The sequence below is a fragment of the Morone saxatilis genome, unplaced genomic scaffold (genome assembly GCF_004916995.1).
Source record: "Morone saxatilis isolate NCDOM2014 unplaced genomic scaffold, NCSU_SB_2.0 Contig3, whole genome shotgun sequence".
Lineage (NCBI taxonomy): Eukaryota > Metazoa > Chordata > Actinopteri > Moronidae > Morone > Morone saxatilis.
Genome location: NW_023339873.1, coordinates 5,998,173 through 6,011,392, shown reverse-complemented (window position 1 = coordinate 6,011,392; position 13,220 = coordinate 5,998,173). Strand labels below are relative to the sequence as shown.

Below are 13,220 nucleotides of genomic sequence, written 5' to 3'. Positions count from 1 at the left end.
GTCCCCACTGTGGGTGTTTTGCTCACAGTGTAGATTTTTTTTAAAAACTGGCCCCACCCTATTCATGTATTCAGTATGATAATGCCTTATGCTGTCCTAAGTGTTTTGTCCATTTGTTATATGTCAATCAGCAAAACATAAAAAAGATAAAAGGCCAGTTAAGAGAATATAATGAATGTTTATCCTGCACCTCTTTGCTGAGTCTTTCTTTACACTTTACATGCTGATGTATGTTTTTTAAATTTTATATAATACATTGTCTGGTCCTACAGGGCTCTCTGCAGGAGCAAGAGGACAGTGAATCAGACTCCAGCCTCTCTCAGAGTCCCAGTGTGCAGGACTGGCTGGCCCAGGCCCGGACCACACGTTCCCAACAACACCAGGACAGTCTGCAGAGACAGAGGGTAAATTTTCACATACTTAAGTACTTTTCTTGCTTTAGTACAGAGTCCTCATTGCAATGCAATGGGCCGCCGCCAGGCCAGTGATAGTAAAAATTTAAAAATCTTTTCTCAAGTGATTTCTTTGTTGTTGTTTTTTCACTATTGCATAGTGCAGCACTTTTACATATACTCTTATAAAATAAAAAATAAAAAAATCAATCAAACAAAACTCCATCATACAAAGTCTAATTTAAATATTGTCATGTTTGCTTTTCAGGAGCTGGAGGAGCAGCTTGCAGAACAGAAAAAGTTGCTCCAATCAGTTGCTAGCAGAGGAGAGGAGATCCTCATCCAGCAGGCCTCACCCAGCAGTGCCAAGTATTTACATTCTGTTATACTATACATATATACAGATATACGTCAAATCAAACAGTAAAATGTTAAGTTAATATATCTAATGATTCCTGTGGCAAATTATAAATGGAGCTATAATTAATTCACATTTCTGTTACCGTGCAGCACAACAGAGCCATTTTCACCAGCAGCTTTGGTTGAGAGGGAATCTCAGGCTGCTCGAGAGCAGATGAGGCAGAGATGGGAGAGCCTGAGACTAGAACTTAAAACAAAACTGCAGCTCCTGCAGAAAACCCTGGAGCAGGACCACAAACAGCCGGTACAAACTCTAGTATATTGTAGAAGTAAATGATATTGACATTGAACTTGATATCATCAATTTTTAAAGCCAGGGACTGTTGTTGACTGTTGTCTGTTTGTCTGGGGGGGGTTGCAGGTATATTCCAGAGCTTCTCGTGTAACCACAGCTGGATCACTGTTTAAAGGAGAGACACAGGCTGACAAATCCTCCCTGAAGACCCTGTATGATAGCTTCAGACAAATAATAGAGGACATGACCACTCAGGTTTTACTCTTTCCATAACATTATTATCCATTTAAATCTACGACAGTGCAACATTGAAATATGTAGTTCAACATGTGAACTTGTGTGTGCATAGTCCGGTGGTGGTGAGACACAGGTGCCGCAGATGGAACAGCAGCTCTACGCAGCTGTGTCATCCACCTCCTCCTGGCTGGATGGTGTGGAGAACAACGTCTTCTCTGGCTCAGTGTTGCTGGCTGAAAACGCCGAGACCCAGCTACAAAAGCAAGAGGTACAATCAGGCTTATTTGTGCAGCTTCTTTAAGGTGCAGAAGGTTGAAAGGTAGAAATAGCAAATCATATATGCCTGGAAATACCCATGCATTGAAAATACTAGATCTCTACAAAACGTTGAATACTGATACACTATATGGCTGAAGTTTAAAAATTTGGATGGGTAGCAACACTAAATAAAAAAAGATAAATTTTTGTTTCTCACTGGGATTCAAAACTGAAAATCAAGGTTGCAGTGTGGATAATGCATTTTGCAGCTGAGTATTTTTTTAATCTTTCTGAACTGTCCTGAACTTTCCTCCAGACCTTAGAAAACGATGTGAGGCATGTCACAGAGGACGTGAAGCTCAGCCAGGCTCTTCTAGCTGGATCTTCAGGGTTGAGACAAGAGGACCGAGCGCTGCTAGAGGACAACCTGGACTGCCTGAAAGAGAGATTAGGAGCTCTGGGTTGTGCCCTGGGCCAACGCTGTGACCGCATGCGGACCAGAGCACATGAGCTCACAGCCTACCAGGTTTGCTTGATATTTATTAATATAGTACTTAATTGCACAAAAGACACACTACATGGACATTTCAGTATAGCCACATGCGTACTGTATGATATCTATCATAATCCCATACACCTTTATATAAATGTTCATATAAATTGTCTTTTGTCTAATACAGACTGAGTTGCAACTTCTCCAAACTGCTTTAATTGAGACAAAGTGCCAGATCCTACAGGCCTTAGCTGGAGCCATGGATAGACCAGCCTCAAAACAACTGGAGGTAATCCAAGCTTTGGCATAGACATGCATGTACACACAAACATCAAAGCTTAAAGAGAACCTAAAAATGATTGTGAATGTTATTAAATATAAGTACTGTCATTTCTCTCAGGTTATTGCCAGTGCAGAGGAGAGCCTAAAAGACTTTGAACAAAGGATTACGGAGCTCAAAACCAGAGGAGCAGCACTACAGGCGGATCAGATATCCACAAACAAAATATTAAAGCTCCAGGTAACATTACTGACTGCTCTAATTAGAAATTGCTTAGCCTAAAAACCATGTAGTAAACGCTGATCAGCATGGGTTTAACTTATTTACAACTTAAATTGTTTGTGAAATCTCTAAAATAAATGTAGAAAAAGTAGTTTTTAAAAATTGTTCTAGTTTATTTGAGCAGACTTTGAGTCTAGCGGAACAAACTTATTGTGATACTAGGTCAAGGTTTGTGTCCCAAGATTATCTGAATGTACCATGAAGAAATTGTCATGTTTTACCTATAGTTAGAAAATTATGTAAATCACAGTAAAGTCATTCCAGTGTGCGGTGGTAAGTACATGGTCCTGTGACATACCAGCAGACTGTTGTTGGCAGTGCATGGGGAGTTTTGTTTACGAGTTATTTATTATTTATTTATTTATAGCAATCCTAGTAACTCTTTGGCAAATATCTAACACATACAACAGGAGATTGACAGAATAATTTAAGCAAAACACAATGTTCTTTGTATGTGTTTTCAGGATTCCTACGAGGAGCTGGTGATGACGGTGGGTTCCCGGCGCAGTGGGCTGAACCAGAACATGGCTCTGAAGGAGCAGTACGAGCGTGCTCTGCAGGACCTGACTGATCTGGTGGACACAGCTAAAGACAAGATGGCTGCCGATCAGAGGATCATTGCCAGCTCTGTGGAGGAAGTCCAGAATCACCTCGACAAACATAAGGTTTGGTCAACTTGGAGCTCTGTTGAGATAGAAAGGATTATTTATAATCAACAGTGTGAAACATTGAACACAAAGCTAGTAATGCTGGAAACAAGCCACTGTGAGAAAAATGACTGTGTTTGTATGTCTGATTGTGCTTTCTAGGAGTTCTTCCAGGGTCTGGAGTCCCATATGATTCTAACAGAAACATACTTCAGAAAAATCAGTGGTCTGATGCTTCCCAAAGAGAGTCAGGCCCTGGAGGAGACACTGGCTGAGGCTCAGAGTGTCCTCAAAGAGGCACACAGTAAAGGAGTTGAGCTCGAGTGTATCCTGGAGGTAAGAGGGGAAATACTCTTTGTGTTAACCGTTCTTTTTCTTTTGAAAGCATTCTGATATAGTAATAGGAAATCTGAAATCTGAATGTTTATAAGAATGGAGTTGATTTTTATAAACAGTTGTTTCTTTTTACCAGATTTTTCGCTGCACAGAAAGTGGTCATACTAACATCACTGCAAAACCTCTATTAAATAAAATAAGTGAAGTGAATATTGATGAATATTGATTAAAAGAAAATAGTTGTATTTATCATGGAATAGAAATGTGTCAGCAGTCTTTTATTGTGGTCTTCATCTGTTCATCTGAAGTTTTATTTTATTTTTTTCAGACTTGGTGCCGCTTGGTGCAGGATTATCAGAGTCTGAATCGCCAACTGGAGGCAGTTGAAGGAAGTATCCCTACTGTTGGCCTGGTGGAAGAGACTGAAGAAAGGCTCATGGACAGAATCTCATTGTATCAGGTAGAAAGTGACATCCATGCAGATTTTAGGATTATGGCAGAAAATCTTAAATAGCCTCAGTAAGCCTCCTTGTTTTGATACGATACTGTTGTTAAAGTAGGAAGCTGATATGTCGCCAAAGAGGACCAAAGGAAGGGCAATATGCATTTATTATCTTAGCTTCTTGGTGTAGTTTTATTTGGGATTTGCTTTACTTTTACTTCAGCACCCTCATTAATGGAAACATGACTGTAGTAGGGAGAGGGATACTCACTTTCTTCACCTAAACCTTCTCAGCTGGTGCTTCTCCAGCTTCACTTTTCTAATATTTCGCTGTTCATCTTTTCCTCTTCCTTTCTCTGTAAAGGGTCTAAAGGGGAGACTGACAGAGCATCAGCACAAGTTATACCAGGTACTGGATGAGGGCAAACATCTCTTGCTGTCAGTGTGCTGTCCTGCACTGGAGAATCAACTCACGCTGCTGGGGGAACACTGGCTCAACAACACCAGCAAGGTCAACAAGGAATTACAGCGCCTGGAGGCCATCTTAAAACATTGGACCAGGTCAGAAACACATCAGAATCAGAACTGTTTTTAGGCATCGGATAGAAAACAAATCTTAGGGACATTACCAGAGTCCACAGAGAAAACATTATTATCATTAATAAGGGTCTTTAATAGTCAATAATTAGTAATTCCACAGCTCTGATGGCAAGTTTCAGGTTTACAAAACTTCAAATTTAAAATTTAAGTTTTAAGACTGTGCATGTGATTTATGAACTCAAATATTAATTATCATTGCATGGCATTGTTATATGATTGAAGTGTGTTTTTCTTCCAGGTATCAGAGGGAGTGTGCAGAGCTTAGCCAATGGCTGCAGTCTGCTCTGGAGCGTCTGGAGTTTTGGAATACACAGGCAGTGTTAGTCCCACAGGAGCTGGAAACTGTCAGAGACCATCTCTCTGCTTTTCTTGTGAGTTCTCAGATTTATTTTCTTTTACATTTTATTGATCCAGATATTTAGGTGGTAGAATTGTTAGAGCTGTCCAAAACTTTAACAGGCTCCACTGCTGGACACGTAGTAGTTCCACATGTGTGGGGAAACTTAAAAAATTACTACCCAGCCAATTAAGTTACACTTATTAATCCCTGTTGCGACATCAGCCCTCTGCATCTGACCCATTATTAACTATTTAAGTGTGTGGGCTGCCACAGTTCTTTGTTTGGGTACAAACACAGTTACCATTTTTTATGAGATTACGTTTGTTTTTTTGTCGTCTTTTTATCCTGAATCAGTTAACGAACAGAATGTAATAGCCTGGGTGTCGGGTACTGCACATTTGCTTCAACTAGATCTGTTGCATTACTCCTTTTAATGTAACAAAGTTTATGTGTTTGTCCCTGTTAAATACACAAATAAATACAGTAAAACAAAGTACATAAACTCCCGCTCTGAGGCCTTAGTCAAAGGCAATTGTAGCATTATTTTCATCTAAGATACGCCATATGGAACCATTAAGTCTGTGTCGAGCTGAGATTTATAGCATATGCTTGGTATTTAAGTACTTTACTGTTAGATAATAGCGTTTTTGAAAAGATTTTGTTTGTAGTAGTAGTTGTCATGGAAGTAGTAGTAATAATCTTGCTGTATCATCTGTAGATAGCTACATATGTAGTAACATCATAAAATACACCTTTGAATGTATACCAGCTGATGATTCCTGTCACTGTCTGTCTCAGGAGTTTTCAAAGGAAGTTGAAGGCAAGTCCAGCCTGAAGAACTCAGTGGTAACCGAGGGCAACCAGTTGCTGCGTCTGAAGAAAGTGGACACGGTGGTGCTGCGGTCTGAACTGGCACGCATTGACACTCAGTGGACTGAGCTGCTCACACGCATCCCAGTGGTCCAAGAGAAGCTGCATCAGGTATCGTCACATGCAGCCAGACTGAACAGGCTTAGCTCCGGCAGGGCAAATAGGATTATCCCTTTTCTGCTGCTTCACTCCTATACAGGAGTTTTCACACACTGTTGCCCTCAAACTGGCAGCATGTGCATTTTTTCGTCCTTGGTGTTTAATGTACTGGTCCAATGGGTGTAATTTCTTCTCAGATCCAAATGGAGAAGTTGGCCTCCCGTCATGCCATTTCTGAGCTGTTCAACTGGATATCATTGATGGAGAATGTCATTGAGGAGGATGAAGAAAACCTCAAGAGTGCAGTGGGGTCAAATGTGATTCAGGACTACTTGCAAAAATACAAGGTATTGGAATAAACTGTGAATTGTTGTCTAGCTATAAATCAAAGTATTTAATAGCATAGGTGTATGTCCAAAGTTTAGGTGTTTAAACATGTTCTTGATTTCATCTTGTATTTCTTGTATCTAGTCTTACTGACCTGATTATTATGTCTGTGATTCCAATTACAACTGATGGTTTGTGGCTGCCATTTTAATTGTAAATTTACTGCTGTTTCCTCCATTTCAGGGCTTCAGAGTAGATTTAAGCTGTAAGCAGCTGACTGTGGACTTTGTCAACCAGTCAGTGCTGCAGATCAGTGGTCAGGATGTGGAGAGTAAGCGCAGCGATAAGACAGACTTTGCTGAGCGACTGGGAGCCATGAACCGACGTTGGCAGATCCTACAAGGCCGCATCAATGAGAGGGTGAGGTTATAGCTACTGATACACTTAATGAAACAGTCATTGTAATTTAGTAGTGCAAAATCCACTTCCTTTTTAATTTGTATGAAATACTTGTAGATCCAGTTCTTGGAGAGCCTTTTGGAGATGTGGTTGGAGTATGAGAGCAGTGTTCAGGCCCTGAAATCCTGGATGACTGCACAAGAAGAAAGGCTGAAGAGGAAACACCGGATAGAGGATTTGACATCTGTGCAGAATGCTCTCAAAGACTGCCATGTAGGCTTCTCTTGAACACTGATTTATCAAAATGTGTTATACTCCTACATGCTGTTATTATAACACCTTTTTAACTCCATGTTTTTTTTTATATCATGTGAAAACTATTAACTTTTAGGAAATGGAAGAGCTGGTGAAAGAAAAAGAGAAAGAACTAGAGAGGGTGGAGGAGCAGGGCTGTGCCCTTGTCCAGAACAAGACCGATGAGGCCTGTGCTATTGTCATGGAGACGCTCCAGGGTGTCAATCACACCTGGGCTAACCTGGACCACTTGGTAAGCTCCCCTGTTCTCTTTCCACTCTATGTTTTTAATGTGGTACTTTGGTTAAATGCCTCTGTTCTGCTCTGTTCTTGCCAGGTCTTTGTAATTTAGTGTCACTGAGTGTTTGTTATTCCACCTTCAACAGATCGGTCAACTTAACATCAGCCTGAAGTCAGTGCTGGATCAGTGGAGTCTATACAAGCGGGCTTCCGAAGAGATCAATGGCTACCTGATGGAGGGAAGGTACTCTGTGTCTCGTTTCCGCCTCCTTACGGGTTCCCTGGAGGCTGTTCAGCTGCAGGTGCAAAGTCTGCAGGTATGTTAGAAAAAAGAGGTGTTTGATTTATTATACCTGTCAGCTGGCCTGTAGACAGCCAGACACATTTGTTTACACTGATTGCAGTACTGTGTTTCTAAATGTGTTGTTATACACTGTTTATCCTTGCTGGTGAATTGAGCACTGTATTTGTATGTCACCTGTGAAGGATTTGCAAGAGGAACTGGAGAAACAGGAGAGCAGTCTGAGAAAGTTTGGTGCTGTGACCCACCAACTGCTGAGGGAGTGTCACCCTTCAGTTTCAGATTCTCTCAATAACGCCCTTAAGGATGTCAATGCAAGGTGATCTTGATTAACACTAATATTTTTTTTATTATTGTTTTGCTTGTTGAAGAAATATGCATTTTAGCTTTAACATCACTGATTGGGTTGAGTTCATTATCCTTTACACTGATCCTTGTCATTTTTGCACTCAGATGGACTGGCCTACTGGAGGAGATTGTGGAGCGTCTAAAAAGCAGTAAAGCACTGCTTCAGCTATGGCAGCGCTACAAGGAGCTTTATGAGCAGAGCTGCTGCAGCATCCAGCTGCAGGAGGAAAAGGCAGACCAGCTCCTCAAGCTCGCCTGCAGCAAGGACATCGCTGATGAGGAAGTGTCCGACTGGATCCAAGAATGCAGCGTGAGTGAAGCCACAGCTCTGCCAATTTTTACTTGTTTTACGCATGTTTTTGTTTTTTTAGTTTTGACAGAAAAATATTCTGTACTTTTTTGGGTGCTTTGCCTCAGGAGGTGCTTCGGTCCCAAGCTCCAGTGCACGCCTCCCTGCAGGTTCTCCGAGAACTGGGCGATCAGCTAAAACAGCAGGTGGACACATCAGCTGCATCTGCCATCCAATCAGATCACCTCTCTCTCACCCAGCGGCTGTCTGCTGTGGAACAGGCGCTTACTAGACAGCTCACCACTCTGCAGGTAGAAAAAAAGTTTCATGACAAATAGATTTAACTCCAAATTGCCCACTGATGTAGTCAGTCAGCCAGTCTTAATCATGAATTTACACCTATGGGTTGCTGACATTTCTTTTCCACACCAGACTGGAGTTCAAGACTATGAGACATTTAACGATCAGCTGGATTCACTGGGGAGCTGGTTAGTTGAAGCTGAAGAGGCTCTGAAGGTGCAAGATCCCAACGGCTGCACCGACCTGACAATCATCCAAGACCGCATGGAGGAACTCAAGGTTTTTCTTTTGACACTTAATTGAAAGAAACTATTTTACTGACTGTCTTGATACTGAGAAATGTAACATTTCTCTCTTGTCCTACAGAGGCTCATGCTGAAATTCAGCAGTATGGCTCCTGAACTGGAGCGTCTTAATGAGCTTGGTTACCGCCTCCCTCTCAACGATTCAGAGATCAAGCGCATGCAGAATCTCAACAGGAGCTGGTCAGCAGCCTCAGCACAGACCACAGAAAGATTCAGGTATGACACATAAAAGAATATATAAAGGGGGTTAAATGTTGTATATCTATTTCTAAAAAGGACTGGCACAAATAACATCACAAACACCACAGATGTACAGTAAAGGCAAATTTCCCATATGACTGACATGATGGAATGAGTGCGCACCAAAATTACTTATTTTATTTGCTCAATTTCTTTTTGGTACTTGCAGCAAACTGCAGTCGTTCCTGCTGCAGCAGCAAACCTTCCTGGAGAAGTGTGAAACATGGATGGAGTTCTTGGTCCAAACGGAAGAGAATCTGGCAGTGGAAATTTCTGGTAACTACCAGAGTTTGATGGAGCAGCAAAAAGCTCATGAGGTTAGAGTCCATTTTAAGTAAAAGACCCTAAAAGAGCTGTTTTTTTAAATGTATCATTAATCATCAATATCTTGTTTTCCAGTTATTCCAAGCCGAGATGTTCAGTCGGCAGCAGATCCTCCACTCTATCATCAGTGATGGACAGCGGATGTTAGAGCAGGGTCAGGTGGATGACAGGTAAAGAGCCCAAAATCACAGTGTTTCTTATCTGTCATTACACCACTTAATATTTTATACAATATTAATCAAAGTAGAAGATTACTATACATAGTGAAAACATTGCTCTTTGTTTACCAAAAAAATCCTGTTAAAAGTCTTCGTTTGACGAATATATCCCCCCTCCCCTCTTGCAGAGATGAATTCAACCTGAAGTTGGCTCTCCTGAGTAACCAGTGGCAGGGCGTAGTGCGGCGTGCTCAACAGAGGCGGGGCATTATTGACGGTCTGATTCGCCAGTGGCAACGCTACAGAGAAATGGTGGAGAAGCTGCGCAGATGGCTGGTGGAAGTCTCCCACCCTGCAGAAGCCCTTCAGGCAGGAACTACAATGCCTCTCCAACAAGCCCGCTCCATGTTGGATGCTGTCCAGGTACATAATGTAAAAGCTTACAGAGTACACAGAGTACATGTAGATTTATCGACATGGTGCTCGACTGAAAGGCACACATTTTCTGTTTAGTCCACCCACTCATCTCTCCACATATATATATATTTATGTTTTAGTCCCAATGGATCTTTGTCAGGGTGACTAAGAAATATTATGCAGTGCATCTTGGCAAAAAGATCAAAATCTTGATCAATGAAGAGAGAAGAAGCCTATGTGAAATACAACAGCTACAGCAATGACTGACGCAGATTGGGTGCAGAGGGGGCTTTAAAAATTGATACTGACTTATTGTTTTTGATGTGATAACCCTACCTACCTGGTACTCCAAAATAATTAACTACATTTATTTTACTGTACATGTTTTCAAGATTTATAGGTCTGTAGCTTGATAATTAAGAATTAATTTATCTGAGTGATTGTGCTTTCTGGTTCAGCTGAAGGAAAAGGTGCTGCAGCGTCAGCAGGGCAGCTACATCCTGACAGTAGAGGCCGGCAGACAACTCCTCCTGTCGGCTGATAGCCGCGCGGAGGTGGCCCTGCAGGCAGAGCTTACTGAGATCCAGGAGCGATGGAAACATGCCAGCATCTGCCTGGACGAACAGAAGAAAGAGCTTGCCACCTTGTTAAAGGTAACCCAGACTAATTGCCAGCTGCTTGTTGAGTACAAGAAACCTCAGGGGACATTAAAGCAATACTATAAATGTTTTGCAGTGTTGGTTCTTTTCTTTTTCAAACTAAAAGCTGTTTGTCCCTTGTGGTTTAAATGTGGAATGCAAAACAGGTCTTAATCGAGAAATTAATATAAAACAACTATTGTTTTTGCTGTTGATCTTTAAATTATATAGTACTGATGTATACATTGTTTGTGTCGTGTACAGGACTGGGAGAGGTGTGAGAGAGGTATTGGTGGATCTCTGGAAAAACTTCGAGCCTTCAAACGGCAGCTCTCTCAGTCTCTTCCTGATCACCACGAGGATCTGCAAGCTGAGCAGATGCGCTGCAAGGTAACAGACTCTAGGCATTTTTCAGTGATTTCAAAGAAATTGAATTGACATTGTTGTTCACATCAAGAGGTGTTGGTAAAATATATAATGTATGTTTTTAATAATATTACTGTTTTTTCAATAACAGGACCTGGAGAACACATTTGATGGTTGGACTGGGGATCTGGCCCATCTGACTGTGCTGCGAGAGTCCCTGTCTTGCTACATCAGTCCTGAGGACCTGTCTGTCCTACAGGAGCGAATTGAGCTGCTGCATCGACAATGGGATGAAATCTGCCACCAGGTACAGTACCTGTGCATAGCGGATTTTCTGAATATACTGTATACTGTGTGTCTGATACACTGGTCTTGTCTCTGCACTTCCTTGAGATACCAAATGGTGGTGCTGGTGTCAAACAAAATCATTAGACTTTTATACTTTTATACTTCTATACTACTGGTCTGGTCTGGTTTCAGTAAGCCGGCATCAGATACAGCTTACTATCATAGGGATAAAAGAGTTTTAGAAATGCAGCTATATCTTAAGGAAGGTAAATGTTCAGGTAAATGTTCATATCTTATATGAACTTTCAGTTCATATAAGATAAAACAAGTGATTGAACAAAAAGCTTTTACTCTGTTTTTTTTCTCTCACATAGACTTGCACAGTTATATAAATGCAATATTCATGAATACAGTGTGCACTGTTTCTGTTAAACGAAACTCAAAGTGACATTTCACTACAGATTTTAAGAAAAGGAAACGTTACTGTCTGTAGCCGTTGCTTTGGCATGCATAATGAAACCTCAAGGTCATAATTGTTTTCAGAGGTGCATCCTGTGTCGGGTAGATAAAGTATGCACACAGGAAACACATAGAAGCACACAGTCGCTGCTTGATGCAAATGAATTAGTCACGGTGCAGTGGTCTCTGTGATCTCTACTTCCTTTTGAGACTTTTTGACTTGAATGTACTTTTGTTACAATTTAACATGCATCGATTGATTGTTTTTATGCACTTTGCACAGTGATGCACTTAACTGAATATAGACTTTGCTGTGCCTCTGCAGCTGTCACTGCGCAGGCAGCAGGTGAGTGAGAAGCTGAATGAGTGGACCGTATTCAACGAAAAGTACAAGGAGCTCTGCGAGTGGCTCACCAACATGGAGAGCAAGGTCTCCCAAAACGGAGACATCAGCATTGAGGAGATGATCGAGAAGCTCCGCAAGGTAAACAAAAATATGTCTGAGTTTACTGGTATCTCAAACATATCGTTTACTCCTTGTGAAAAATTCTGCATCAGTATAGTTAGTTCTTTTTTTTTAAAATGCAGTCCTTGCCAATATACTTGTTACCATGTTAATATCTGCTTTTCTTCAATATTTTTCCCTATGCCATCTTTAAACATTTGGGTGCTTTATACCCAGTGATGCACCTGTCATTCATCCTTAGTTAAAGTCACAGCCTGCTGCTACTGTTGATAGAGTGATGATTGAGGAGGTGGTTATGTTGTTTGCTGAGGAAGTAGAATATAGTATATTTTAACAGGACAGAATAGCTGCTCCAATTTTTTTATCCTATCTAATCTGATTTATTTCCTGTTTGCTTCTTACATATTTATTGGTCATGAACGCAATCAGACACGTTCATGGCTTCTTTGTTTTATTTCCATAATGTACACCAAAAGACTGTCGCAAAATCCTGTTAGATTACACTGACTTTGATTCTCGCTTTAAATACAGGATTCAAACTTTTAAAATTGCATTTAAACACTGGCTCTGTTGCACTGTGTCTCAGGACTACCAGGAGGAAATCACTGTGGCTGAGGAGAACAAGCTGCAGCTGCACCAGCTGGGAGAGCGCCTGGCCAGAGCCAGTCACAAGAGCAAAGCAGCTGAAATCGAACAAAAACTCAACAAAGTCAGCGACCGCTGGCAGCACCTCCTTGATCTCATTGGAGCCAGGTGAAAAGACACACCTGAGTGGCTTAAAAGTCCTTACATTTGTTGCAACACATGCAGAATACAAAACAAATGTGCTTCCATCGCTTGCATTCGATTGCACTGACACAGAGCATTTCAATAATTACGTTCATAGAGTGAAGAAGCTGAGAGAAACTCTGGTGGCCGTGCAGCAGCTGGATAAGAATATGAACAGCCTTCGCTCCTGGCTGGCCCACATCGAGACCGAGCTGTCCAAACCCATCGCCTACGACTCCTGTGACTCCCAGGAGATTCAGAGGAAGCTCGATCTGCAGCAGGTAACTTAATGTACAGTACATAAAATATGTACAATACTACATTATAGAATGTATTATATTATCATAGCCATTCACTGTTAA

General features: G+C 41.3%; 1 protein-coding gene across 6 annotated transcripts in view; it reads left to right on the top strand.

Moving 5' to 3' along the window:
* syne1b (spectrin repeat containing, nuclear envelope 1b) overlaps window positions 1-13,220 on the top strand; it is a 74,053-nt gene that overhangs the window by 49,761 nt on the left and 11,072 nt on the right. For all 6 annotated transcript variants that reach the window (XM_035674110.1, XM_035674109.1, XM_035674108.1 and 3 more), the window contains 33 exons: window positions 273-404; window positions 661-761; window positions 903-1,056; window positions 1,174-1,302; window positions 1,397-1,552; window positions 1,859-2,068; window positions 2,223-2,324; window positions 2,436-2,555; window positions 3,062-3,262; window positions 3,407-3,580; window positions 3,909-4,040; window positions 4,387-4,583; window positions 4,861-4,993; window positions 5,761-5,943; window positions 6,129-6,278; window positions 6,502-6,678; window positions 6,775-6,930; window positions 7,049-7,204; window positions 7,338-7,508; window positions 7,678-7,811; window positions 7,946-8,150; window positions 8,258-8,440; window positions 8,562-8,708; window positions 8,796-8,950; window positions 9,144-9,291; window positions 9,374-9,468; window positions 9,645-9,879; window positions 10,332-10,526; window positions 10,776-10,901; window positions 11,029-11,184; window positions 11,950-12,108; window positions 12,677-12,843; window positions 12,977-13,139. In XM_035674110.1, the coding sequence (XP_035530003.1) occupies window positions 273-404; window positions 661-761; window positions 903-1,056; window positions 1,174-1,302; window positions 1,397-1,552; window positions 1,859-2,068; window positions 2,223-2,324; window positions 2,436-2,555; window positions 3,062-3,262; window positions 3,407-3,580; window positions 3,909-4,040; window positions 4,387-4,583; window positions 4,861-4,993; window positions 5,761-5,943; window positions 6,129-6,278; window positions 6,502-6,678; window positions 6,775-6,930; window positions 7,049-7,204; window positions 7,338-7,508; window positions 7,678-7,811; window positions 7,946-8,150; window positions 8,258-8,440; window positions 8,562-8,708; window positions 8,796-8,950; window positions 9,144-9,291; window positions 9,374-9,468; window positions 9,645-9,879; window positions 10,332-10,526; window positions 10,776-10,901; window positions 11,029-11,184; window positions 11,950-12,108; window positions 12,677-12,843; window positions 12,977-13,139 (5,202 nt within the window). The remainder of the gene's footprint in view (window positions 1-272; window positions 405-660; window positions 762-902; window positions 1,057-1,173; window positions 1,303-1,396; window positions 1,553-1,858; window positions 2,069-2,222; window positions 2,325-2,435; window positions 2,556-3,061; window positions 3,263-3,406; window positions 3,581-3,908; window positions 4,041-4,386; window positions 4,584-4,860; window positions 4,994-5,760; window positions 5,944-6,128; window positions 6,279-6,501; window positions 6,679-6,774; window positions 6,931-7,048; window positions 7,205-7,337; window positions 7,509-7,677; window positions 7,812-7,945; window positions 8,151-8,257; window positions 8,441-8,561; window positions 8,709-8,795; window positions 8,951-9,143; window positions 9,292-9,373; window positions 9,469-9,644; window positions 9,880-10,331; window positions 10,527-10,775; window positions 10,902-11,028; window positions 11,185-11,949; window positions 12,109-12,676; window positions 12,844-12,976; window positions 13,140-13,220) is intronic.